This window comes from Triturus cristatus, chromosome 9 (genome assembly GCF_964204655.1).
Source record: "Triturus cristatus chromosome 9, aTriCri1.1, whole genome shotgun sequence".
Taxonomy (NCBI): Eukaryota; Metazoa; Chordata; class Amphibia; order Caudata; family Salamandridae; genus Triturus; species Triturus cristatus.
Window position 1 is genome coordinate 517,851,456 of NC_140592.1, and position 22,734 is coordinate 517,874,189.

At 44.7% G+C, this 22,734-nt stretch overlaps 1 protein-coding gene across 3 annotated transcripts in view; it reads right to left on the reverse strand.

Moving 5' to 3' along the window:
- The window catches only part of SPTBN2 (spectrin beta, non-erythrocytic 2), a 935,599-nt gene that overhangs the window by 221,545 nt on the left and 691,320 nt on the right, over positions 1 to 22,734 (reverse strand). For all 3 annotated transcript variants that reach the window (XM_085625501.1, XM_085625502.1, XM_085625503.1), the window contains 2 exons: positions 17,703 to 18,459; positions 6,524 to 6,726 (listed from right to left, as the gene is read on the reverse strand). In XM_085625501.1, the coding sequence (XP_085481627.1) occupies positions 6,524 to 6,726; positions 17,703 to 18,459 (960 nt within the window). The remainder of the gene's footprint in view (positions 1 to 6,523; positions 6,727 to 17,702; positions 18,460 to 22,734) is intronic.

A 22,734-nucleotide genomic window follows, 5' to 3' on the forward strand; every position in this document is an offset into this window, starting at 1 on the left:
AGCCTCATTCTTCTCTTTTCTCACCTGTTTGTGGCATCTTGACAGCACTGCATCATTGGTTAAGTGGCGTTATCCAGGTCACAGGTAGCAGAAGAAGTGGGTCTGCAATCACTGGAATTATCAGTGGACTAGATATTCTCCATAATACTAAACTCCGGGTCGCAGCATCAAATCATACTCTATCGGAAGGAGTACCTGCCCCCTGTATTGATTTATTAATTCTATTCCACAGAAATTTCAGTTAAAATGCTGGGTTCTCCATATGTGCTCCTGCCTGTGTATGCACTGTAAATGGGAGGGGAAATTATGTTCATCATCCAACAACCAGTTTGAATTGATCCGTTACTACTACTTCAGCCTCATACTGGTCCCAAGTGGTTCACGGCTGTCCCTGGTAGCTTCACTGCTATCAAAAGGTTTGGTGCAATCCCTTCAGCTATCACTTACACCAACTTGTTTAGCTAGCACCTTGGCAAACAGCAAGCTCATCACAGCCCACTCTGCCTTTGCTGGTCTAGATTAATGGCAATATATCTCAGTGAGATGAAAACTCGCTGCTGATAAATGCAGTTTGCTGACAAAATGCAGCATTTTGAAGGTCATCAGTTTGAAATACAGCAAGACAGATCCATCTTTCCAAGGTGGGTGCTCTAATTACTATAAGTGAATAATAGTAATATGTGTTACCTGATGCATATAGAAACAACTTAAGTACAGTATTAATGATCTATAGAAAGGAAAATATTACTTACCCTGTAAGCATCAGTTTGTGGCATGTAATGATGTAGATTCACATGCTGTGCATACTCTTGCCATCTAGTGTTGAGCTTGGACGTTTGCAAGCAGTTTTTTCCCGAAGAAGTCTTTCGAGTCACGAGATACAGTGGCTCCACTCATTGTTAATGCACATGAGCATAGGCTTCATGGTTTTTTCCACCCAAAGACAGGAGACGTAGATGGAGCATAAGGATACAGGAAAGATGACCATTGTAAAGAACAGGAAATGTAAAAGGTAGAAAGGTGGCTGCAAAATCCAAGTGCTTCCGGGGACGATGGTTCCTGCATATAAATCTACAGCACTCCATACCACGAACAGATGCTTACAGGATAAGTAACATTTTCAGTTCGTGGCATGTATAGCAGTAGATACACATACTGTGCAGGTAGTGTCTAGCCTTAGGGTTGCTTATACCAGCTTGGCCAACTGTAGCTTTTTGGTTGGCTAAAACATCCACGAAGTAATGTTCATTGAAAGTATAGGGGGTGGACCAGATAGATGCTTTGCACATGTCAGCTATAGGGATATTGCCTAGGAAAGCCATAGAAGCCCCTTTTTTACAGGTCGAATGTGGTCTGGGAGTGACTGGCTTAACAGGTCTGTATACATTTGACTTAGCAAGTACGGCCTTTGTATGGTTTTGAGAAAGAAACAAAGTGCTGTTGCGCCTTTCGGAAAGGCTTAGACCTAACAATGTAATACCAGAGTGCTCTTTTGACATCCAGAATTTGAACAGCTCATTCTGCTACAGACTTTGGCTGCAGGAAGAACATTGGTAGTTCCATGGTTTGATTCAGGTAAAAGCTAGAGACCACTTTGGGAAGGAAACTGGAATCTGTCCCAAGTACTACCCTGTCTGAGAGGACTTGGAAGAAGGGTTCTTCTAGGCTAAGAGCTTGTAGCTCACTGACATGTCTGAGGGAGGTGACCACTACTGGAAAACTACATTCCAAGACAGAAACTGTAAGGGACATGAGTGTAGTGGCACAAAGGGAGGTCCCATAACTCTGGTTAGGATAATGTTGAGGTTCCACATGGAGAACGGTGGTACCCTTGGTGAGATAACCCGTTTGAGTCCCTCCATAAAAGCCTTGATAACAGGGACCCTGAAAAGGGAGATTTGTTATCAATTTTGAAGGTAAGAGTCAGGCGCCACCAGTGAAGCCTAACTGAGGTGTATGCGAGGACTGATTTCTGAAGGTGGAGCAGATGCAGACAGTGTCCTGGATTGCTTCTTAAAGACGGGTAATGTGTGTGGGAAAGCAGTAGTGCACAAACCTCTTCCAGTTGGAAGCATAGCAGGCTCTGGTTGTAGGTCTACAGCCCCTTTAAGGACAGCCATACATTTTGAAGGTAGATTGCGATACCGAAACAGTAGGGCTTCATGAGTCAAGATCGCAAGGTTGTGCTGTGTGAGGTTGGGGCGCCTGAGCGTGCCTTGGTTCTGGGAGAGAAGATCTGGCTAGTTATGCAGCTTCTTGTGAGGCATTAGGGACAGCTCGAGGAGGGTGGTGGGCCGGGGTTGCCTGGCCCAGGTTGGGGCTACTAGGATGAGAGTGAGGGATTTTTGCTGATGCCTGTGAACCACGAATAGAAGTGGGAGAGGCAGCAAATCGCTGACAAATATCCCTGACCGGTACATCTATGTTGCCTTGCCGTGTGGAAGTTTAGATGCAAATTTTGGGCCTTTTGTGTTTTCTGCAGTGGTGAACAGGTTTATGTAGAGGAACCTGAATGGTGGAAGTACAAAATTAGGACTTGGGGGTTCCAACTCATGGGCTTGTTGATGCATCAAGCTGAGCAGGTCTACAAAATTGTTGTCCAATCATGGAATTTAGTCTATGGGACGATGTACCCTGTTATATACCACCAACGCTCTGCGCTAGCATGGACAACAGCAGGGACTGTGTGTCGCCCTGTTTTTCAGGTAAAACATGGTGGTTGTGTTGTCCGTCCGGACTGGAATCCCTTTGTGTTGAGTGCCAGGAAGGAACGCTCTAAGGGCTAGCTGAATTGCTAATAATTCCAGGTGGTTGATGTACAGGCTCCGTTGGTTGGGCATCCAAACCTCTTGTATGGTCAGCTCCTGAAAATGCACTCCCCAACCAGTGAGCGAGGTGTTTGTTGTAATGGTCATTTGTGAAACGGAGCCCCTGCAACTGGTTGTTGCCATTCCACCACTGCAGAGAGCGAGGAGTATGGCCCCAGATTAACACTAGATCATCCCAAGGAGCTTCCACCTGAGACCATTGAACTGCTTGGCACTCTAGCAACGGATGCATGTGTAACCTGGGATGTGGGACAATAGCAAATGAAAAAGGTCATCATGTCTTGGAGGCGCACGACCAGTCTAACCGTTAACTGGCGATCTGGCTGAAAACGAGGATGCAGCGCTTGAAATGCTTGAACTCCTGCTGGGCTGGGGAATGCTTTTCCCACGCAAGAGTCAATTAAAGACCTGAGAACGGGTTGTAACTGCAGGGGCTGGAGGTCGGACTTGACAGCATTGATGGTAAAGCCTAGTCATTGCAGGAGATGATTGGTGGCTTGGGTGTGGCACTGCTGCTGCATTGTGCTCTTGATCAGCCAATCGTCCAGGTAAGGGAACAAGTGGATGCCGCTCTTTCTGAGGTGAGAGGCTACTACTGCAAGACACACTGATCAGCGTGAGAGCTGTGGTCACTCAGAAGAACAGCACTTTGAACGGGTAATTCTGACCACTTACCACAAACCAGAGGAACCGTTGATGTGCAGAGTGGATGTCATGAAGTCGCCTAGTTGTAGGAGAGGTATGACATCCTGGAGTGTTACCATGTAAAAGTGCTTGGACAGGATGTACCTGTTGAGGGGCCTGAGGTCGAGGATGGGCCTGAAGGACCCATCCTTCTTGAGAAAGAGAAAGTATAGGGAGTATATCCCATTCCCCGGTTTTGAGGTGGCACAGTTTCTATGGTCCCCTTGCTGAGCAGTGCACAGATCTCCTCTTAGAGCAGACGCTGATGTCCTGGGGTCAGTTTGTGGCTGCAGGGGGATGTTTGGATGAGTTTGAGACTGTATCCCTCTGGGAGGATATCTAGAACCCATTGATCCAAAGCAATCTCTGCCGATCGGGGCAGAAGCCCTTCTAACCTTCCCTCTACAGGTGTTAAGTGGTCGTGGGGGCTGAGTTACTGCTTGGGAGGTGCAGCCCATTTGGGGTCTGTGCCTTTCCCTCTGCCCCTATCGTTCCTACCCTTGTATACTCCCCTTTAGTAACCAGTAACCCCAAGAGGGTGTTTGCTGCTGTTGCTGCCTGGGAAAAAATTGGATACGTCAGGATTGGTGGCTTTGGCCCTGCCACAAAATTGTGTGTGGTGAAAGGATCTCTGACCTGAGGGGGTCTGCAAGGCACACATTGCTTTGCTCGTCTCTGTATCCTTGATTTTTTCCATCAGCTGGTCAACTTCTGGGCCAAACAGATCCTTGCCATCAAAGGGCAAATTGACCAGATGCTGCTGAACCTCTGGTTTAAAACTAGAAACATGTAGCTAGGCGTGCCTGCGAAGAAGGATACTGGTATACCGTTTATCCAAGCAGCACCTGACGTTGATATCTGAGCCAACCGCTCCTCTTGGACTGGTCTGGGAGGTGTTGCAGCACCTCCTCCATCTTGTCCTAGTGGGCACGGTCGTACTGGGAGAGTAACCTAATAGAAATGGCGATACACCAATGTGCAGCAGATAGTTCTGCGTCCATTTTCTTACTCACCCGGTCCAGTTGGGGGGTGGGGTGAATGCCCCTTGGGGTGGGGTGAATGCCCCTTGCCTTGTGAATTTGCAAGTTTCTGTGCATTCTGAACAACTAGGGAACCGGTTGGCAGTTGTCCACGGAAGTAAGGAGGGTCAGAGGGGGAAGCTTTAAACTTTTTGTCCACCCTAGGCATGATGACTCGCACCTTGATTGGCCCCTTTTAGATGTTAGGGACTGGTTTGAGCATCCTCTTGAGCATCAGGAGGTACTTCATGGACCTCTGTGTTGTAGAGAATTTGCATGAGGAAATCATCCTCCTCAGGCTGCTTGTGCTTCTCAACTTTGTGGTAAGCAGCTGCCCTCTTCAACTCCTCATGATGTGCAGTAGTGCCATCTGAGGGGGAGGCTTGGCCGGATATATCTGCAGGGGGTCTACGTCAATCATGCCATGGGTCGTAGGACTGTGAGTAATAAGGAGCATCATAGGGGTTATAAAGGGACCTCCTCCACCCGACCCTGAAATAGGGGAACCCTGAGGGGACTCTGTCAAAGGGTCTACTGGTAATGGCAGGGAGATTGGGCATGGACATGGTGGTGAAGTGGGCAGAGGAGATGGGGTGAGAGTGGGGTAGTGGTAGTCATAGCACAGGAGGTAGTGGAGATGGGCTCTTATCATGGAGACAAGGCTTTTTAAGTGCAGAAGAGTAGGGTGGATTTATGGCCTCCACAAAAATCAATTTCCTCTTTGGAGGGGCAGAGTCTTTTGCACTGGAGGGCATGCTTAGCCAGGATTTGTCCAGTCCCAGGCTGAATGTGAATTTGTTGCTGCCTGCCATCAAGCACCTCTTGAAGGCATTGGAAGATGGGTTGATCCTGATCGTTGGAAGCGATGGAGGATGCTGCTCTGGATGTCTGCTTTCTCAGAGCCGAGGACATTCGATGGGTTCCAGCACCGAGCCATACTATGTCTTTAAAGGTTTCGAGGGGGTCTTAAATGTCAGAGCCAAAGAGCCTGCCGAAGTCCAAGGGCATGGCTTGGAGGCATGCTTCAACGCCGAAAAGTGTACATGTGTCGGCTCTGATTGGTATCTCAGTTACAATATTGGCATTGGGGCAGTGGCGGACCAGAGCCCTCATGGATGACTTGTGAGCTCGATGCTCGACCCTATCAAGCCCTGAAGGAGCCAGGCCTGAACGGGGCGTCAAAGTATTCAACAGCGGAACTGAAGCAGAGACGACTCGACGTGTGAAACAGACATTAGATACACTATTTATTCAACTGACAAGGTAGAGAGAACCGAAAGTGCCCAGCGAGAACATGATGCAGCATCAAATCGGAGTTCGAATGAGCACGTTTGAACGAGATGGCGGAAAAAAACAATCTAACATTCAAGCCAATGCCCGTGCCAATTACCAATCATAGGTGGCGTCACTATAACTGGTGACTCGAAAGACTTATTTGAAGAAAAACAACTTGCATACTCCTGAGCCGAACACAAGATAGCGGGAGTATGCACATGATGTGCATCTACAGCTACACATGCCAAAAACACAAGTGTTTCTTATAACTATTGTTCATCCATCTACAAGGACAACTGATACATCAAAGTCAATGCATCTCCCTCATTAGTCCAAGCTAGTTTTCTGGAGCCTACATCATGCCCACTGGCCTCAACATGTTTCATCCCTCTTTAACCCTGAAGGTCTTAGCAGGTTTAGTAAAGCCACATCCGGTGAAATGCTTCAAAACTGTCACAAACACAGCGCTCACTTGTCCAAATAAGATCACTGTAGGCACCTTCACCCACATTGGCCCCACATTGTACACTGCAGCCCCATTGCTTCTAACTGGATTTATGCAGACACCCACCCTGGGCCCAATTTGCCACAGCAACACCATGAATCCCTATTGGTTCTATCTGCTCTACTCCAGCCCCTGAATTCCCACCTGTCTCAACAGGTTAGCTGAACTGTGTCTGGTCCCACTGGTCCTAAAAACTTTATCTGAGCCCTTACCTGTGGTCGATAGAGTCCACTTTCTCCTGGATTTTGTCTGAATGAACACTGTCCTCTAACACAAGCTTCCGACCAGAGTCCAGTAGCCCCTTGATTTTCTCCTCATTGGCATCCATGGTAGTCATGAAATCCTCATGCTTCTTGATGGCGGCCTCGGCCGCTTGTAGCGTGCTTGGCATCTCTGTGTGCGATAGCACATATTCCTGCAGAAAGAGCAAGACCAAGACAAGTAATTTACAGACAATCTCAACACTGAGATGGCACATTTTTATAATCTAAGCTTGTGAGGTCAGTGAGAGATCCTGCTCTAGCGAAACAAAATTAACCTGGTGAGAAAATACTAGAACATATATAGTTCTTACTAAATGTCAAATTACTATTGGGGCAATTTGCACAAATCATGCATTATTTAAACTAATCACTAAGAAATAGGACATGACAGCAAGATGATACCCTCATGCCCACTCCATCTGGTCAGCCAACATCAATTACCTACATGTCCTCCCTGGTCCCCAGCTTCCTTATTTGCCCTCCCAGAGTGCTGCTACCTTCAAGTGTCTATCCATGGGTTTTCTGAATTTAATTTACTTTTCCTGTTCCCGCTTTTTCTCCTGAGGGGACTGCACCCACAGCAAGACTTGCAATAAATAAATACCTAATAAAACACAAATAAATATTAAACAAATAAGCAGTGCAGCGGTCAGTGTTTTTCTTAGGACTCGACTGAACTAATGCTGAATGGGTAGGGTTGCCATATATGAGGATGACACCTAAAGCCTCATTCTTCCACTAACCTTCACTGCCTCTAGCTCACTCTCACACGTTCTTTTTCTTATCTTAGCTTTGTCACGACACTCTTTACGTTCTCTTTCTTCTCCTTTGCCCCTATTCCGACTTGCTTGCTCTTGATCAACCTTTGATCATGCAAAATATGCACCAGCCACCAAAAATGAGTGCCTGTACCTACTACATTCAACCACCAGCACAAAGAAAGCACTGGTAGCAGGGTGCATTCACCAATATTTCTGTAGAAAATTATCTTCTAATGTTATCCCCAACACTAACCAATTGATTATACACAGCACCTCCACCACCTCTCCGTACGTTATGGTGCAAACAGTGCAACTATAACATGAGCCTAAAACTAAACTCAGCATAGGATCTGTATTTTGTTTTTTGCCTCTAACAACATTATGCATATTTCCCCTTTTTGAGCTTGTTAAAAAAGTACAGTGTAGGGCCTTCTCCCTGTTGGACCTTGCACTTATCAATATTTCACTCTGAAAGCTCTGCAAATAGCCTGGACTAGATTTCAAATTTACATAGAGATTTACATCGGTCCAGATACTGTGACTCTTTCATGAGGTGCCCTTGCAGACAGCTTCCTATCTACCCTCCTTGGCCAAGAAACGATGAAGGGAGTAGTGCAAAGTTGACCTCTAACCAGTTTCCTGAGCTGGCAGTTCCTAAGAATTATTCTCATGAGCTGGTATTGCTAAAGGATTAATCCTAATGTTCAGCTTGCACAAGCTGCTGTGCAATCACTCTTCCTAGTAATTATCCTATATTCTTCTACTACTCTTGCTTCCCTACAGCAAGGAATTGGCAGTTTGGTACAAGTTAAGTTTGTGATAAGGCATGTCCTTTTATTCTTATACCAGCTTTTTTGTAGCCTTCCGTTTTTTTGTGGTGGTATCATAGATTGTCTTGTCTTCTCACTTGATTGCGTTTTTTTCTTCTTTCTGTTAAGCAATGGACAAATTGTCCTCGATTCTCTTATACTACTGTCACCCCCCCTCCCCCCCCCAACCCCCCCCCCCCCCCCCCCCCCCCCATGTTTGTACAGACTTCTATGATTGTGCTGCTTCCGGAGTTGTTATTATTTTTTTAAAATTTGAAAATACATTATATAGAAACAAATCCGCATTTGAGCCATTGATATATTTTAGAACAGTGGTTTTTACCCTTTTGACAACTGTGAACCCCCACTTAATTATTGGAATCCAGGGAACCTCACCAAGTCATTATTGGAATCCAGAGACCAGTGCCTAAGTAATTTCGATGATATGAATCGAAGAACAATATACCAAAATGGAACAAGCACACAAACAATACACAAATAATAAAATATTTTGTCTAATTCACAAATAAAAGTTCTTAAAAAAATCTAACTTTCAATAGGAAGGTTGGAGCTTGTCTAATTTCAATTGAGACCGCCCGTCGCCCATACAATATTTTGTTAAACGGCTCAAAAATGTATTCAGAAGATACTAACTTAATATTTAGCATCCAATTTCAAATCTTTCACATTTACATACCATTTAAAAGTAGCCATTTTTACATTTTGCTTCTTTATTTCTTTACACCTTATTTGTCTGCTAATACTATTTAATTTTCTAAGCATTTGCGGATCTCTTGAGTAGGCAAAGCAGACCCCCTAGGGTCTCCAGACCATACGCTTCAAAGAATTACATTGCGTCAGGTGTGGAAAACACAATACATCAGCAGAATATAAAATCTATTCAACCTCACCAGCTTTTTCCATTACATTTACATTTTCCATAATAACATTAGGAATCAACATTTGGATCTTCAAAGGACTCCCAATTTTTTCAGAAATTCTGACTTGCCTCTATTAAGATAGAGTGCCAGAATTCTTTACATTTTATTGTTCATTTTATCAAGCCATTTCTTGAGAGTGGGCACATTATCGAATTTCCATTGTGTCATAACTGGTCTTGGTGCTAATATTGATATAAATATTATTTTGTATTGACTACTTAATAAACCTAGTATGTGTCCAGAGTATCTCAATAGCGCTACATTGGAGTCTGGATGGAAGAGGATCCAGACTGAATGAATGAAACTGCTTTATAAAATGCATTAGCTCTCCAAAGGTATCACAGAGTTAGATTAGCCTAGAGGAGGAGAAGGGATACCCTTATGTGAAAAACCAAGTATTTAGTAGCTTGCGAAATGAGTTGTGATTGGAGTTAACATACATGTGAGTAGCAGAGCATTCATTTTTTGTGGAACGGTAAGAGAAGGATCTACCGATAACGCTTGTCGATTCATTTTAGATGTTGTTACAAGAGCCTGTGATGCAGATCTTAAGTGACGAGAAGGGTGCTATTTCCTGATTTTTTTGTATCATGTAAGAAGGCTAATTGGCATAAAAGCCTTTAAGAGTAAAAAAAAGACCCTTGAAGATGACCCTCTTGAGGGTGGAGAATTAGAGTAGAACTCCTAAGCAGGGTTGCATGTGATTGCATTGGGGAGGTCTAGAATTAGCTTTGCCACAGTGTTTTGCATGACGGAGTCGTTTAAGAACATAGGCTGGTGTACTTAGTAGAAGGCCATTACCATAATCTATTTTAGAGATAAATAAAGCCTGTAAAATGGGAGAGCATGGGCAGAAACTTGTGAATTGTGTTAAGAATAAAAATGCATGTAGTAGCCTACTTTGCCTATGTGTAGTGAACAATGTTAGTATGTATTTTAAGAAATTGGGAGCATAAATTGAGGGGGGCTACCAATCCTCCTCAAATAATAATCACAATCCTTGTTAGGTTGAATCACTGAAGTCACCAAATTAACCCAATATCAGCCCACTGGTAGCTTTGGCACAGATCACACAGGCTTAACTTAGGCAACGTCTTAAGTACTTATGCGACACCAAAACAGTAACAACATCAAAATGCAAAATAATAAAAATCCCAAACTGAATTAGAAAAATAGTGTAAAATGTAATAAACAAAATGACAAAAGTTCTATATAGTGAACCAGAGATATGAATGTCTAAGTTTTAAGTAGCAATAGCGCCAAGAAGCATAATGTGGCAATTATAATCATGGAGTGCGGTAGACCAGATCTGATCTGATGCTGACAACAATAGAGCACAGGTCAAATACAAAAACAAGGTTCGTTCTGCTCAAAGATTCTACCTTCCCACTTAAGTCATTTAAGACCCAATCCACCACAGGAGTACCATTCTGAAGCCCCCAGGACCTCAGAGGATGAACTGAGAGACCCCAAGAGGCCAAAAGGGTGCCCAGTTCAGGTTCTGTTGCCACTGGTCAGCTGGTCAGTTTAAGGAAAAGGTATCTTGTAGCTTGTTGTGTCTCTGTAGCTTTAACAGGAGGTCCGCCTTATAACCCTTGGAGCACACTACTTTGACCTGGGTACAAAAGGGCAAACAGGATCTGTCCTTTATGGCTCTCTCAGGTCAGCTGATACAGTCCCCTTCTGTTCTTCCTCAGTTCCAGAAGATGATCTGCAGTGGGTGCATGAAGGTGTCACATTTATGCCTACCAAAAGCTAGTGGGGGGGGGGGGGGGGCTGTGGAGAGTGGAATGACTCTGGGCATGTCCTAACCAATGGGGTAAAAGTTACCGGGGCAAACTCTACCTACTTTGGGCATTTCCAAGATGGTAAAAGTCTTCGCCCATTCTCAACTTTGGCTCAGAAGGCTTAGTGATTTGAGTAGGGAGTGTACTATTGTAATTCTAGTGTCCACCCACATCTAACACCAAAATCAGGTTTGAAAGCAGCCACTGTACCCACAATAAACCCAGAGAAAGAAGTTTGGGAGAACAAAATCGGGTTTATCAGCAACCAGACAGTGGATACATAAAAATTGAGTTGCCATCTTGTTCCTATCCTTTCAATTGCGCCCCCAGTGTTATGTGTAAAGCCATTCGACCTAGCAAGATTTTACACTCGAGCAGGATTTGATACTGTAATGTCAAAAAGGATGCTCACAGCTCTACCCTTCTTCTGAGCTCAAAGTCGTCATCCCTGCCTATTCAGGCTGATCTGTCAATCACAGTAACCTATTGTGCAGCTCCTTAGAGACATTTCACAGCAATTCAAATGCTAATCCCTGGATAGGAGGAGTGAAACAGCAAATGCACATTAGGCTTCAGGAGCTTTAGGCAGGGAAAAGGTAACTTTCCAAAAGCTATTATTCTTAAATATGTATTAAAAATCCAACTGCATGCTGTATGAGGGCCCTCTCGCGAGTGTGGTGGTAAATGGCCGGGGCGTCGACTCCGTTTCAGCTTGGGAGGGGTACTCGGCAAGGTTGTCCCCTGTCGCCATTGTTGTTTGCCCTCGCCCTTGAGCCGCTGGCTGCGTGGATACGCTGGCACCCGGATATACGGGGACTTAGATGGTCGCCTGACCACGAGGACCGTATATCGCTCTATGCTGATGACATCCTGTTGTATCTTGCCTCACCCAAGAAATCACTTATAGTGGTCTGTGACGTACTCACATCTTTCGGTAGGAACTCGGGTCCCGTTATCAACTGGAGTAAATCGTATTTATATGTTCTTAGTGGCGAGGTTCCACCGGTCCCTCGAACTTGTTCGATCCAGGTTGCTCAGCAGGGCTTCGTGTATCTGGGGATCTTTATCTCCATGGACTCTGCCGTGCGATATGAGAGGAACCTGCTCCCCCCCCTAGCGCGCCTGAGGCGGGATGTGGAGGGCTGGCGGAGGCTGCCGCTCTCCCTCGTTGGGCGCGCGGCCCTGTTCAAAATGATGTCTCTTCCCCGGTTCCTCTACGTACTGCAGAATACTTTGGATTGGGTACCGGCCAACTATTTTCGGGATGTCGAAGGCCTCCAACGAACGTTGCTGTGGGACGGGCGGCCGCGAATAGCTATTGCAAAGTTGACGCTCCCATGGTACGACGGGGGTATTGCGCTTCCAGACATCCGACAGTACTATTGGGCCACCCAGCTGAGTGCGATTAATCATGGGTTTTATGGCCCTGCCCTCAGCCCTGGGTATGCCATGGACAGGTGGTTGCTGCGTGGTGGTAACTATTACAGGGCGTTGTATTCGCGGTCCCTGGACTCGTCCCTCACGGGGCCCACTGGTGTGGCGGTGCGTGTGTGGAAGATGGCAACTGACTCGCTGGGCTGGAAGGATAGGCTCACCCTCGCTACCCCGCTGTTTGAATCTGAGAGACTGGGTAGGCTTTGGCACACAAAAGGCTTTGACAAATGGGACTTGATCGGCATCTCCAGGGTCGGAGATGTCCTGATTAAGGGGAGGGTGAAGTCCTTTGAAGAGTTGCAGAAGGAGTATGAGCTGGGGCCATCTGAGTTTTTCCGCTATATTCAGGTGCGTCACGCCCTCCGATCAGTCCTCATAGAGGGTGAGAAGGTGCCTGAGTCCTCTCCTTTGGAGGACCGGGTCCTTGATGGCCATATGCCCGAGAGCACGATCTCGCTCATCTATAAGAAACTGATCAACGTCCGGGCGGATATGCTTCTGGGGTTGAGGGACCAGTGGTCTAGGGATGGCCTCGAGTTGGATGACGAGGATTGGCAGTCTGCTGTTTCCTCTCCTAAGGAGGTTGCGATCCCGTCGCGTCTGAGGCTGGTGCAGCTTAAAATACTGCATCGAGTGTATGTGACGGGGCCAAGGCTGGTTCACATGGGATTCTCGGAGGACGGCCTATGCAGGAGGGGATGTGGTATGGTGGGTACTTTCCTGCATATCATTTGGGAATGTGGTGTCATCACGGAATTCTGGAGGAGAGTCCATGCAGTGATGGGGGAGGTGACGGGCATTGCTATGCAGCCGGAAGCGCGGTGTTGTCTCCTGAATGTCTGGGGGCCCACTGATCATAATGCGGCGCAGACCCAATGGGTGACTCTGGGTAACATGGTCGCTAAGAGAGATATAGCGCGATTGTGGGGATCCGTGGGGCCCCCCACATTGACCGCGTGGAAAGAAAATATGGACTGGAGTATGCTAAGGGAGAAGACGGTATATTGCGCTAGAGGCCGCCCTCGGAAGTGGCACGCCATCTGGGGGCGGTGGAATCAATACAGGGGGGTGGAATTTGTCTTGCCCCTGATTTGGATCCCCCCGAGGAACAGCTTTCCTCCTAACCTTCTTTCCAGCTCAGTATGGTTAATGGATTTCTTTGGCCTCTGCTGTCCCCCTTCTTCCTCTTTTCACAGTACTGTAAATGGTAGATGATTGGGGTCCTGCCTCCCCTGGGGGGCTATCACCATGGGCATTCAGTGTTCTTGCCTTGCTGGGGGTTGTTGTGTGTTTTGTGTTTATTTAAAAAATGGAATCTTTGCACTCCTCCTTCACTGTACTGTGGACGCGTCTCTGTTCCTCTTTATCGAAGCTGCCGAACCTCCGGGTTGTCGGCTGAATAGCTGTGTCCAGACTTTTGAAAATAAAGGTTTTTATTAAAAAAAAAAAAAAGAAAAAAAAAAAAAAAGAAAAGAAATCCAACTGCAGTGATGAATTGGATATTTATCAACTATTAAATGAAAATTTTATATTTTTAGCTAGTCCCATTTACGAGACACAATATTTGTGATTTACTCTGTACTCTGGTTTTCTACATAGGACAGCTATGACTACTACAGTGAGAGTACCTTTTGGGTGCTAATCACTGTACAGATATGCAAGGATATGTTAACATTTAATTACTACATGTCCTACTTTTAAATACAATGCACCCTGCCTACTGGGCTGTAAGCATGGGTAAGTGGGGCAACATCTTGCCCCACACCGACTGCACAGCCTTTTTATGTCCCGCCACTTTGGCAACCAATTCATGTTATTCCTTCATTTAAAGCAACGTTTAAACCATGTAATCCTTTTTAGTGTGTCTTTCATTACATTCAGTCTTTGCTTAAATCCACACGAGGGATGTTATGCCATTTCCATGTTTTAACTTACTGTATGGTTTTATTGTACTTGCACTTTTATGGTCTAATGACCAAAATAAAAAATTCAAAAGAAAATGGTTTTAAACTAGTCATTTACTGATGTGACCTATCCTACGAACACCTCAATGGCTTAAACACAACTCAGTTATTTGAATATGTGTATGCCTTTACATTTCAATGCACCTTATTTTTAAAACAAAAAGATTAAATACTAGGTTTGGTGCTAGTCTCTGTTCTGCTCTTTCTGTACAGCTGTTGTTCAAACTGCTGAGACTACAAGTTAATCTTTCCTGACACACAGTATTGTTGTTGCACTTAGTACATCTATCTCACTGGAATTATGTCACTTTAAAAAAGCAAAACAAGGTGTAGATTTACTGTGCAATGTCTTCAACACGATCCTACATGCTTATGGAGCATGTTAGTGGATCGGAACATGCAGTCGCTGGATCGAAGGCACGCAAATATTTGTTACCTGCGAAATTTTTTTCTAGGGGAAGTTTCTTACTGACTAGCTTTCATTTTTTAACAATCATAACAAAAGGGAACAGGTGCTGTACTACTGCAAGGCAAACAGTAGAGCACTCAATCCTAATCAGCTATCATCTCCACCTCCCAAAATAAGAAACAATTTTATTTATACTAAAGATCAACTGAGATATCATGATAAATAGACCCAAACATTAACCCAACTTCCCTCTAACACTTAGTCTGATGGTTTTAGAGTAGTGAATTAGAAGCACTTCTGGATATCAATGACCAGCTACCAGCTGCTGGAGCGAAGGGTTGCATGCACACACAAGCTAAAACTATCCTGGCAACACCAGTTACATAAACAAACCGAGATACCTCAAATTACATTTTCCACAGCCTGCTTGGGGAGGTACTTGCCACATACTCACTAAATACCTTTGTCCAGCAGAAGTGAACAAATTGACAGGTTCTCAAAACAAGACATGCCAAAATCTATGTAACACATTTCACATGCTTTTCACAGTTACTCCTCCATTTCAACGTTTTTCCTGTGTAGAGCAGGACAAGAAAATGACATTTTAAACGTGTATTTTAAGGAATTTATGTCTTATTGATTAGTTTATCAAATTAGTAAAATCTCTCATGGGTCTTGTTCCGCTCCTGCTGTCCATTTAGAGAACACTTTATACAATACGTAGATGCCATCAGAGTACAGTAATGTTGCTTAACAGTGCCTGTTTAAAAATTATTTTATCTGTGGTATATCACTTAATACATTTTTCCGGTACACTGTGGCTGAGCATTCGCATACCCGCAGGTACTTAAAGTGTGTACGTTGAATAAGGTATGCCATCTGCAATTCAACAAATGGTAAAACTGTTTTTAGGCAGGAGGTTCCTAATACAATGTAACAAAAGAGTGAAACCAGAGAGTCTGAGGAAGCAGAGCTCCTAGCAGATATACTTCCAAACATGAATGTGATCTAGCCTGTCTTCAGACTGACCTGCCTAAAGTATTTGGAGTTGTTGAATTTAAAGAGATACCGGAACGGGCAGTACTAAACTCAAGACAGACGTGTAAAAGAAAGAATAGGACAGAATTCACTGTTGCCAAATACACTTCCCAACGTTTCCCATTCAGCATACTGGAAACCTGCAAGTCCGGAATGTCCAGCATCTGTTGCAAGTCACTGTCACTTGGCTGTCTTTCATCTTTTTTCCATTCTAGATTGCAGTAAAGCCCTCGCACACATACGTAGTGAAACTTCTCTTTATTCAAGTTCCCATCAAAGCGATGGAGCCATCGGTGCCTGTCCATGAGCAACTGAAACGCCTATAACACGGTAACCTCACACAGCTGCACCAGCCTAATGAGATATGGAGATTTAACTGTCAGTCTGGAGTCAGCTCTACTATACACACACACACACACACACCTACTACAACAGTATAACATATGTAAAGCAGGGACATTCTTTTAAAAAGGAAGCAGAGATGAAGGCCAAAATGGCACAGGGTGATATAATAAACTTAGCCCAACTCTTTAAAGAAAGTGGTAGGTTGTACAACATCACGTGTTTTATCCATGGGGTTAATTTCTCAAATGAATCATAGACTATAGTTGGGATTCATCCCTAGTTAATATTTCGGTTGACTCCTAAGAGTGAAATGGAAGCCACTGATAGTAATATTTAACACCTGATTCTTGAGTCTGTTACATGGTAGTTAACCAAACTTGGAATCCTTGATTTTCCTAGTAAATGTTTTAAGATATAGACAGATATGAAAGTCTTTCAACAGAGTGAGTTTCTAACACATCAGAACTTTGCAAGACTCATACAAGGTCAAATGCAATGTTGCAATGGTGAAACCAAGCTTCTCCATTAGTCTCCAATAACAACTTACCCCATCAAAGGCATGCGGTGCATCTGTAAAAAGTCTGGTAATCCAGGAGTGTGAACAATCCAACTGGTTGCTACATATGTATGTGAAAAATCCAACAACTGGTTGCAAAATAAGGATGGTGGGTAATGGTGTGTCCAATAATGAATCCATGCTGCTGTGCAGACACTAGCAGGGCAGTATCAGCATTAATGCATTATTTTCTTTCCTGCTCCTAATTCAAATGAGTAACGTGGCATCCATTTTTAAGGTACACAAAACAACATTATGTGGTTCAAATTGGACTCCTGCTGAACACAGCAATGATACTTATTTTTACAGCTCGGAATAAATGTTTTTTTTACGGCCTACATGGCTTAATGTTTCCTTTTCATGTTATATTTGTAAGACTTATTTAGGAGCATGTATTGTTCTTAAGAAGTAGGATTGCTAATGCTACATAGCATAACATTAAAGTGGGAACCGTATTCATGGCTTTAAACTAGACTAATTTGTTTTGCATTTGTAGCTGAAACATGGAAGTGTCCAAGTGCAGTTGAGAGAATGATAAAGTACCAGTCCTTAAGTCCCACATGAGAGCTTCAACAGTTTGAGAGTTATGTTGCCACATTACTGCAGAGGCCCTCACTCCTGCTTTCTCCTCTCTCTTAAAAAGGTATTAAAACTACCAAGCATTCAGGAAGTTCACCATATAATTGACTGCTGGAATATAAGCAGGAGCATATTTTTTTCTAATTTATCTTTCACCAAGCCTTGAATACTGATTTCTTCCTCTTCAAGAAACACAGCAAAAGGTATTAATATAACTTCGGTCCATGCTTACTACTGATTGTGCACTGTGAGGTTGTGCACCCAGTGAGAAAACAAACATTTCATACTGTAAGGTCACAAAGAAGGGAATGTCATCTGAAAGGATGTTTAGTGAAAGAGTGAAAGAGATGGATTGAAACTGTAAGTAATAATAAAGATTCATACATGCAACTTGACAAAGGTAGACACATTATACCTAAAAATGCGAGCTCCCTTTATTCAGATTAAACTATTGAGCCATCCCATGCCCCTGAAACACAAGCCCAAGGTTACTTGTAAACTGTACCTGGTTGTTAAGGAATCCTTCCACTTGCTTTGTGTCACGCAGAAACATCTGAAAACTGTATGCTTGTGAGAGCAAGTTGTGCCTATTTTCCCACATCTGTCCTAGCTCATTCCAACCAATGTCGAGGGCCTTCAAACGCTGTTGCAGGAACATGTATTGGGCATCTGTTTGACCGTGAGTGACCTGTTCTCCCATTTGCCTCATTCTCTGGTAGTCTTCCTTATAGTGGTCAATCTCGTTCTTGATGTTCTCATGCTGGGTCAGGAGCTTCTCAGCCTCAGTCAGATTTGAAGGGAAGTCTTCAGAAGCAATAGCAGTCTGTGTCTTGGAAAGCCATGTTTGGAAGTCATCCAAGTCCCGCAGGAATCCCTGTAGCTTGCTGGCTTCACCCAGTGACTCTTCCCGCTTTTTCATAGTGTCTTTCAAGTCTTCCCACACATCATTTATCTCCGATAGGCGGCTGAGGATGGAGCTGGCCTGTTCTGGATGCTCTGAGGCAAGTTTCTCAGCCTCCTTCTGCAGGTCATCAACTTTCCCCTGGATAGCTTCCAGATCTCGCTCCATGCCAGTAAGTTTGCGCTGCAGGGCCATGACCCCTGCCAGATCGTTACCCAGGCCCTGAGTGGACTCTATCACTTTTGTCTTCTCGCGCATCCAAGACTTGGTCTCGTTGCACTCCAGGTGGTAGTTTTGGATGTTTAAGGCAGAATTCAGAGCTTCTTTCTTCTCATCAGCCAGATGGCAGAACTGATCCCACCTGAGAAGATTCAAGTCAATGAGAAAATAAAGTGAAGAGTCAGTGCAAGGTTACTGGGCAAGATGCTGTCTTACACACGATTACAAAACAGAATAGCAGGAGCGGTGTTAGAAGAATCAAGAATCAACAAGAAATACTTAGCCAATAAAACAGTAGAACTAGTATTAAAGATGAATAAGCATAATACATGAGAAATGCCTGAATCGTTTTCAATGTGACGAAGTCATTTTAAAAACAGAACTTTACTTTAGATTAATCATTCCATTAAAGCTTCTTTCCAGGAAAAAGGCCTTACAGAGCTGAAGGAAAAGGTCTATTGAAGCGAACTTGGTTCTAATTGCCAGATTTATGTATTTCAGAGGTTTTGTTAATAAAAACCCAGAAAAAAAAAATTCTTTTTTCCCAAAAACTTAACAGCAATTTGATGGTTGGGCTGAAAATCTCCCTGCAGAGGTGCGCCACCACCACTGCCAGACAATTATAAATACTCTTGGGGCTGTGGTGACCCCAAAGAGGAGTACTTTGAATTGGTAGTGACGTCCACTTACCACAAACCAAAGGTACTTCCGGTGGGAGGCATGGATGGGAATATGGAAGTAGATATCTTTGAGATTGAGTGCCATCACGAAGTCCACCTGTCGAAGTAGGGGGAGGATCTGAAGGTTGTCATTTGGAAATGTTCTGATATAATGCAACTGATGAGTGCCTTGAGGCCAAAGATAGGCCTGGCTGAGCCGTCCTTTTAGGGAATAAGGAAGTATAAGGAAATGCCTGGATGTTGCTGGTGTACATCCTCTATGTACCGTTTCGCAGAAGTGCACAAATCTCTTGCAGGAGAAAGAATTGCTCATTGCTGAACCGGTGTGACTGTAGTGGAACGGTGGGAGGGGTGGAGGGTAGTTTGAGGCAGTTGTCGTGCTGCATAACGGCTAGTGACAATTTGTCTGATGTGATTTTCTGCCAATTTTAAAGGAAATTGTGTAATCTCCCCAACAAGTGATCTATGATCAGTGAGTGCGGAGGGAGGGTATGCAGGGCCCTCACTGTTTGGCAGAGGCAGGCCCATCGCTATAGGATCCCTTGCTGTTTCCCCTGGTGGCTTGATAGTGGTAAGCCTGCTGCTGCCTCTCATATGAGTAAGGCTGCTCGGGAGAGGTGGTCTTGGCCCTGGCTCTGGATTGGTACCGCTGAGAGGAGCCCCTGCATTGCAGTCTGAAGAAGCCCCCATGGACTTCGCTGTTACCGTATCTTTTATTTTTGTTCGAGCATCTAATCAACCTGCGGCCTGAAAAGTCAAACAGAAGGATGATGAGCTGCTGCTGCACCTCTGGCTTAAACCTAGAGATACTGAGTCAGGAATCTGGTGTTGACTTCCCAGAAGGCTTTGCTGGCAGCATCCAACACACAAGGCTTGCTGGCATCGGAGAGGATTTCGCCCTCCAACACAATTTCTTTTTCTCTCTAACAGAACTGTTTAGGGAGGTTTTTTGGAAGTCTATTTTCTCCTCCTAATGTGCCCTATCGTATAGGGAAAGCGACCAAACTGGTTATGTGGCAATGAGTAGCTGCTCTCACCACGACCTTCTTGCCCGCAGTGTCTATCTTTTTACTATCCTAATCTGGAGGAGGAACATCGCCAATGGCTTTAGGGGAGGTGAGCTTGTGGGCAGTGTGGGCCCCTGGAGATTCTGGTGGGACCTATCCACTAATATACAAAGGATCACTAGGGAAGGGTTTGAATTTCTCGACCCTGTGGGTTTCTACTCTGGCCTTGACAGGCTCTCTAAAATTCTCAAAGGGATGAGTGCTTTGAGGTGGAGAGGTTTGCATGAGGAACTAGTCTTCCTCCTGTATTATTTGCATGTACCCTTTGTGAGCTGTGGCACTGATTCCCTCATGGCATGCGGCTGCATCACTGGGCAGGAAGTTCCGACGGGGTAATGGTCTATGTCAGGATACCCTGGTGGCTGCACTTTATAATCGTTTCATGAGTCATCCGTGTTCTCTTCTCCCATTGTTTGGTCATAAGGGTCAATAGGTCCATAGGGGCTGCCTTGCTGAGAGTTTGAATAGAGAGGCCCCTTGGGAGAGAGTGACTGAGGCAGAGGGGAAGGGTTGGACGTAGAGGTGGGGTAAGTGGGGGTATGGGGCGGCAGTGTGGGGAAGAGGAACAGAACTGGTGGCTGCTTCCCTGTGCCTTCTAGGTAGAGGTTCCTGGGAAGAAGGCATTAGGAGGGGCTCTTCCCTTAAAGTAAGCTCTCTCTTACAAGGGATCGGTTTTGACAGTAGAGAGAGCTTGGTGGAGATCGTGCCGTTGAGAGGGTCAATGAAGAGGCGCTGTCGACTAGCATCAAACTCTTGTTGCAGCCGTTCTAGGATTGGGGCCACAAAGTTCACCTCGGAGGGTGGTGTTGGGACCTCAATGAAGTTTAGGGCCGATTGCGGCTTGGGTGCCAACACGGATGTCAGTGTTGAGGGTGACTTTGATGCAAACGGTGACTTATTGTTAATAAAGGCTCCAGGGCAGTTGTGGCCTTTGGGAGGTGTCAGAGCAATGGGGGAATACGGGGTCAAGGTAAGCTTCGCTGTTGGCGCCAGTCTGTGGATCTTGAAGGCCTTAGTCTGTGTATTACCTGCCCTTTCATTGGAACAGTGTGCATTGCACGACACATGGCACTTTCTTGGGTGATGAAAAGGCTTGAAGTGTGTGAGGCCCCTGTAAGGTGTTCAACGACAACAACAATCCTCAAGGTTTATGGGGTTCATGGTGAATATTTGGGTTTTACCGGAGCTCGAAGCAGTCTGACGCAAGATCTAGATCAGGACACCAATGGGACTCAATGAGCATGTGTAGAATATGGCAAACTTTGAGCCCACTCAGTGCACATCCAAACCCGGAGATGGAATACTAACATGGACTCGGTGTCCATGCGCAATCTACAATGAGAACAGGGGTCACGCCACATCTTGTGACTTAAGAGACTTCTTAGAAGAAAAACAACTTGCAAAAATCAGAGCCCAGCACCAGATGAGAGGAGCATGCAAAGAATGTATATCTACAGCCACACATGCTATAACCATACACATACATATAAATATATATGTACACATATACACTGAAAAATCAAAGTTACAGTGAGGTGAAAATGTCAGTTAAAATGTAACACTTTAAACTAAAAACAAAAACACTGAAATTCACCAGTTACAGTTAAATGAAGACACTATAACATGTGCCCCTTGCATGCACAGTGTTGTCATCAAAGATGTCATTTCAGATGTAAACAGTGATGTTATCAACAATGTTACTGAATATTTCATGAGTGATGTTATATGTGAGGTCATAAGTATTCTTTGCTTTTTCTGTGAATTTCTAATGGTTTTTTCATGTAAAATAAGATATTTTTACCATACCTAACTATAGTGTCACTTTAAAGTTTGTTTTGTCATTGAATTTCAATTTTTTATTTAAGATAAAGCACAAGTTACTTACTTGTGTAACGACATATCTGTAAGAGACATTAGTTAGTGATCGATTCCTTACCTTAGATAGATTCCTTACCTTAGAATATCCCCAGGCGTCAGACTGGATCCGGAAAGATTTTCGTCAGCAGTACCCCTGCACGTCGGTAGGCGTCGTCGTACGGCTATGCATATGTCGCTGGCGTCGTTGTCGCTGAGCTGACGTTGCTGGAGCTACTTAGACGCGCCCACGCACGCTGACGTCAGTTCTGTACACGACTTTCCGCGCCAGGAATGCAGAGCCATGCAAGATACTGACCACTGGTGCATTGAAACCAGGGCCCTAAAAGTGATGACCTTAACACTAGAAATCAGTTCGCAGAGCGGGGGGGTTGATGGGTGGGGCGGTAAGGAATCTATCACTAACTAATGTCTCTTACAGATATATCGTTACACAAGTAAGTAACTTGTGCATCTGAAAGAGATACGTTAGTGATAGATTCCTTACCTTAGAATAGATACCCCAGCAATACCAACCCCTGTGGTGGGTCTGCGAACAAAGATCACACCAGAAAGTCACAGAGAACACAACGGCCAAAGAAGCAGTCACTCCGGACTTGACTGTCAAGGCAATAATGCTTAGTAAAAGTGTGCAGCAAGGCCCTTGTGGCTGCCTGACAGATGTCTTGCAGGAGGACACCCCGTCCCAATGCAGTAGTAGCTGCTGTCGCCCTGGTAGAATGGGCGCGCAACCCCACTGGAGGTTCCATTTTAGCCAGAGAATAACAGGCTTTGATACACAAGACGACCCAGCGA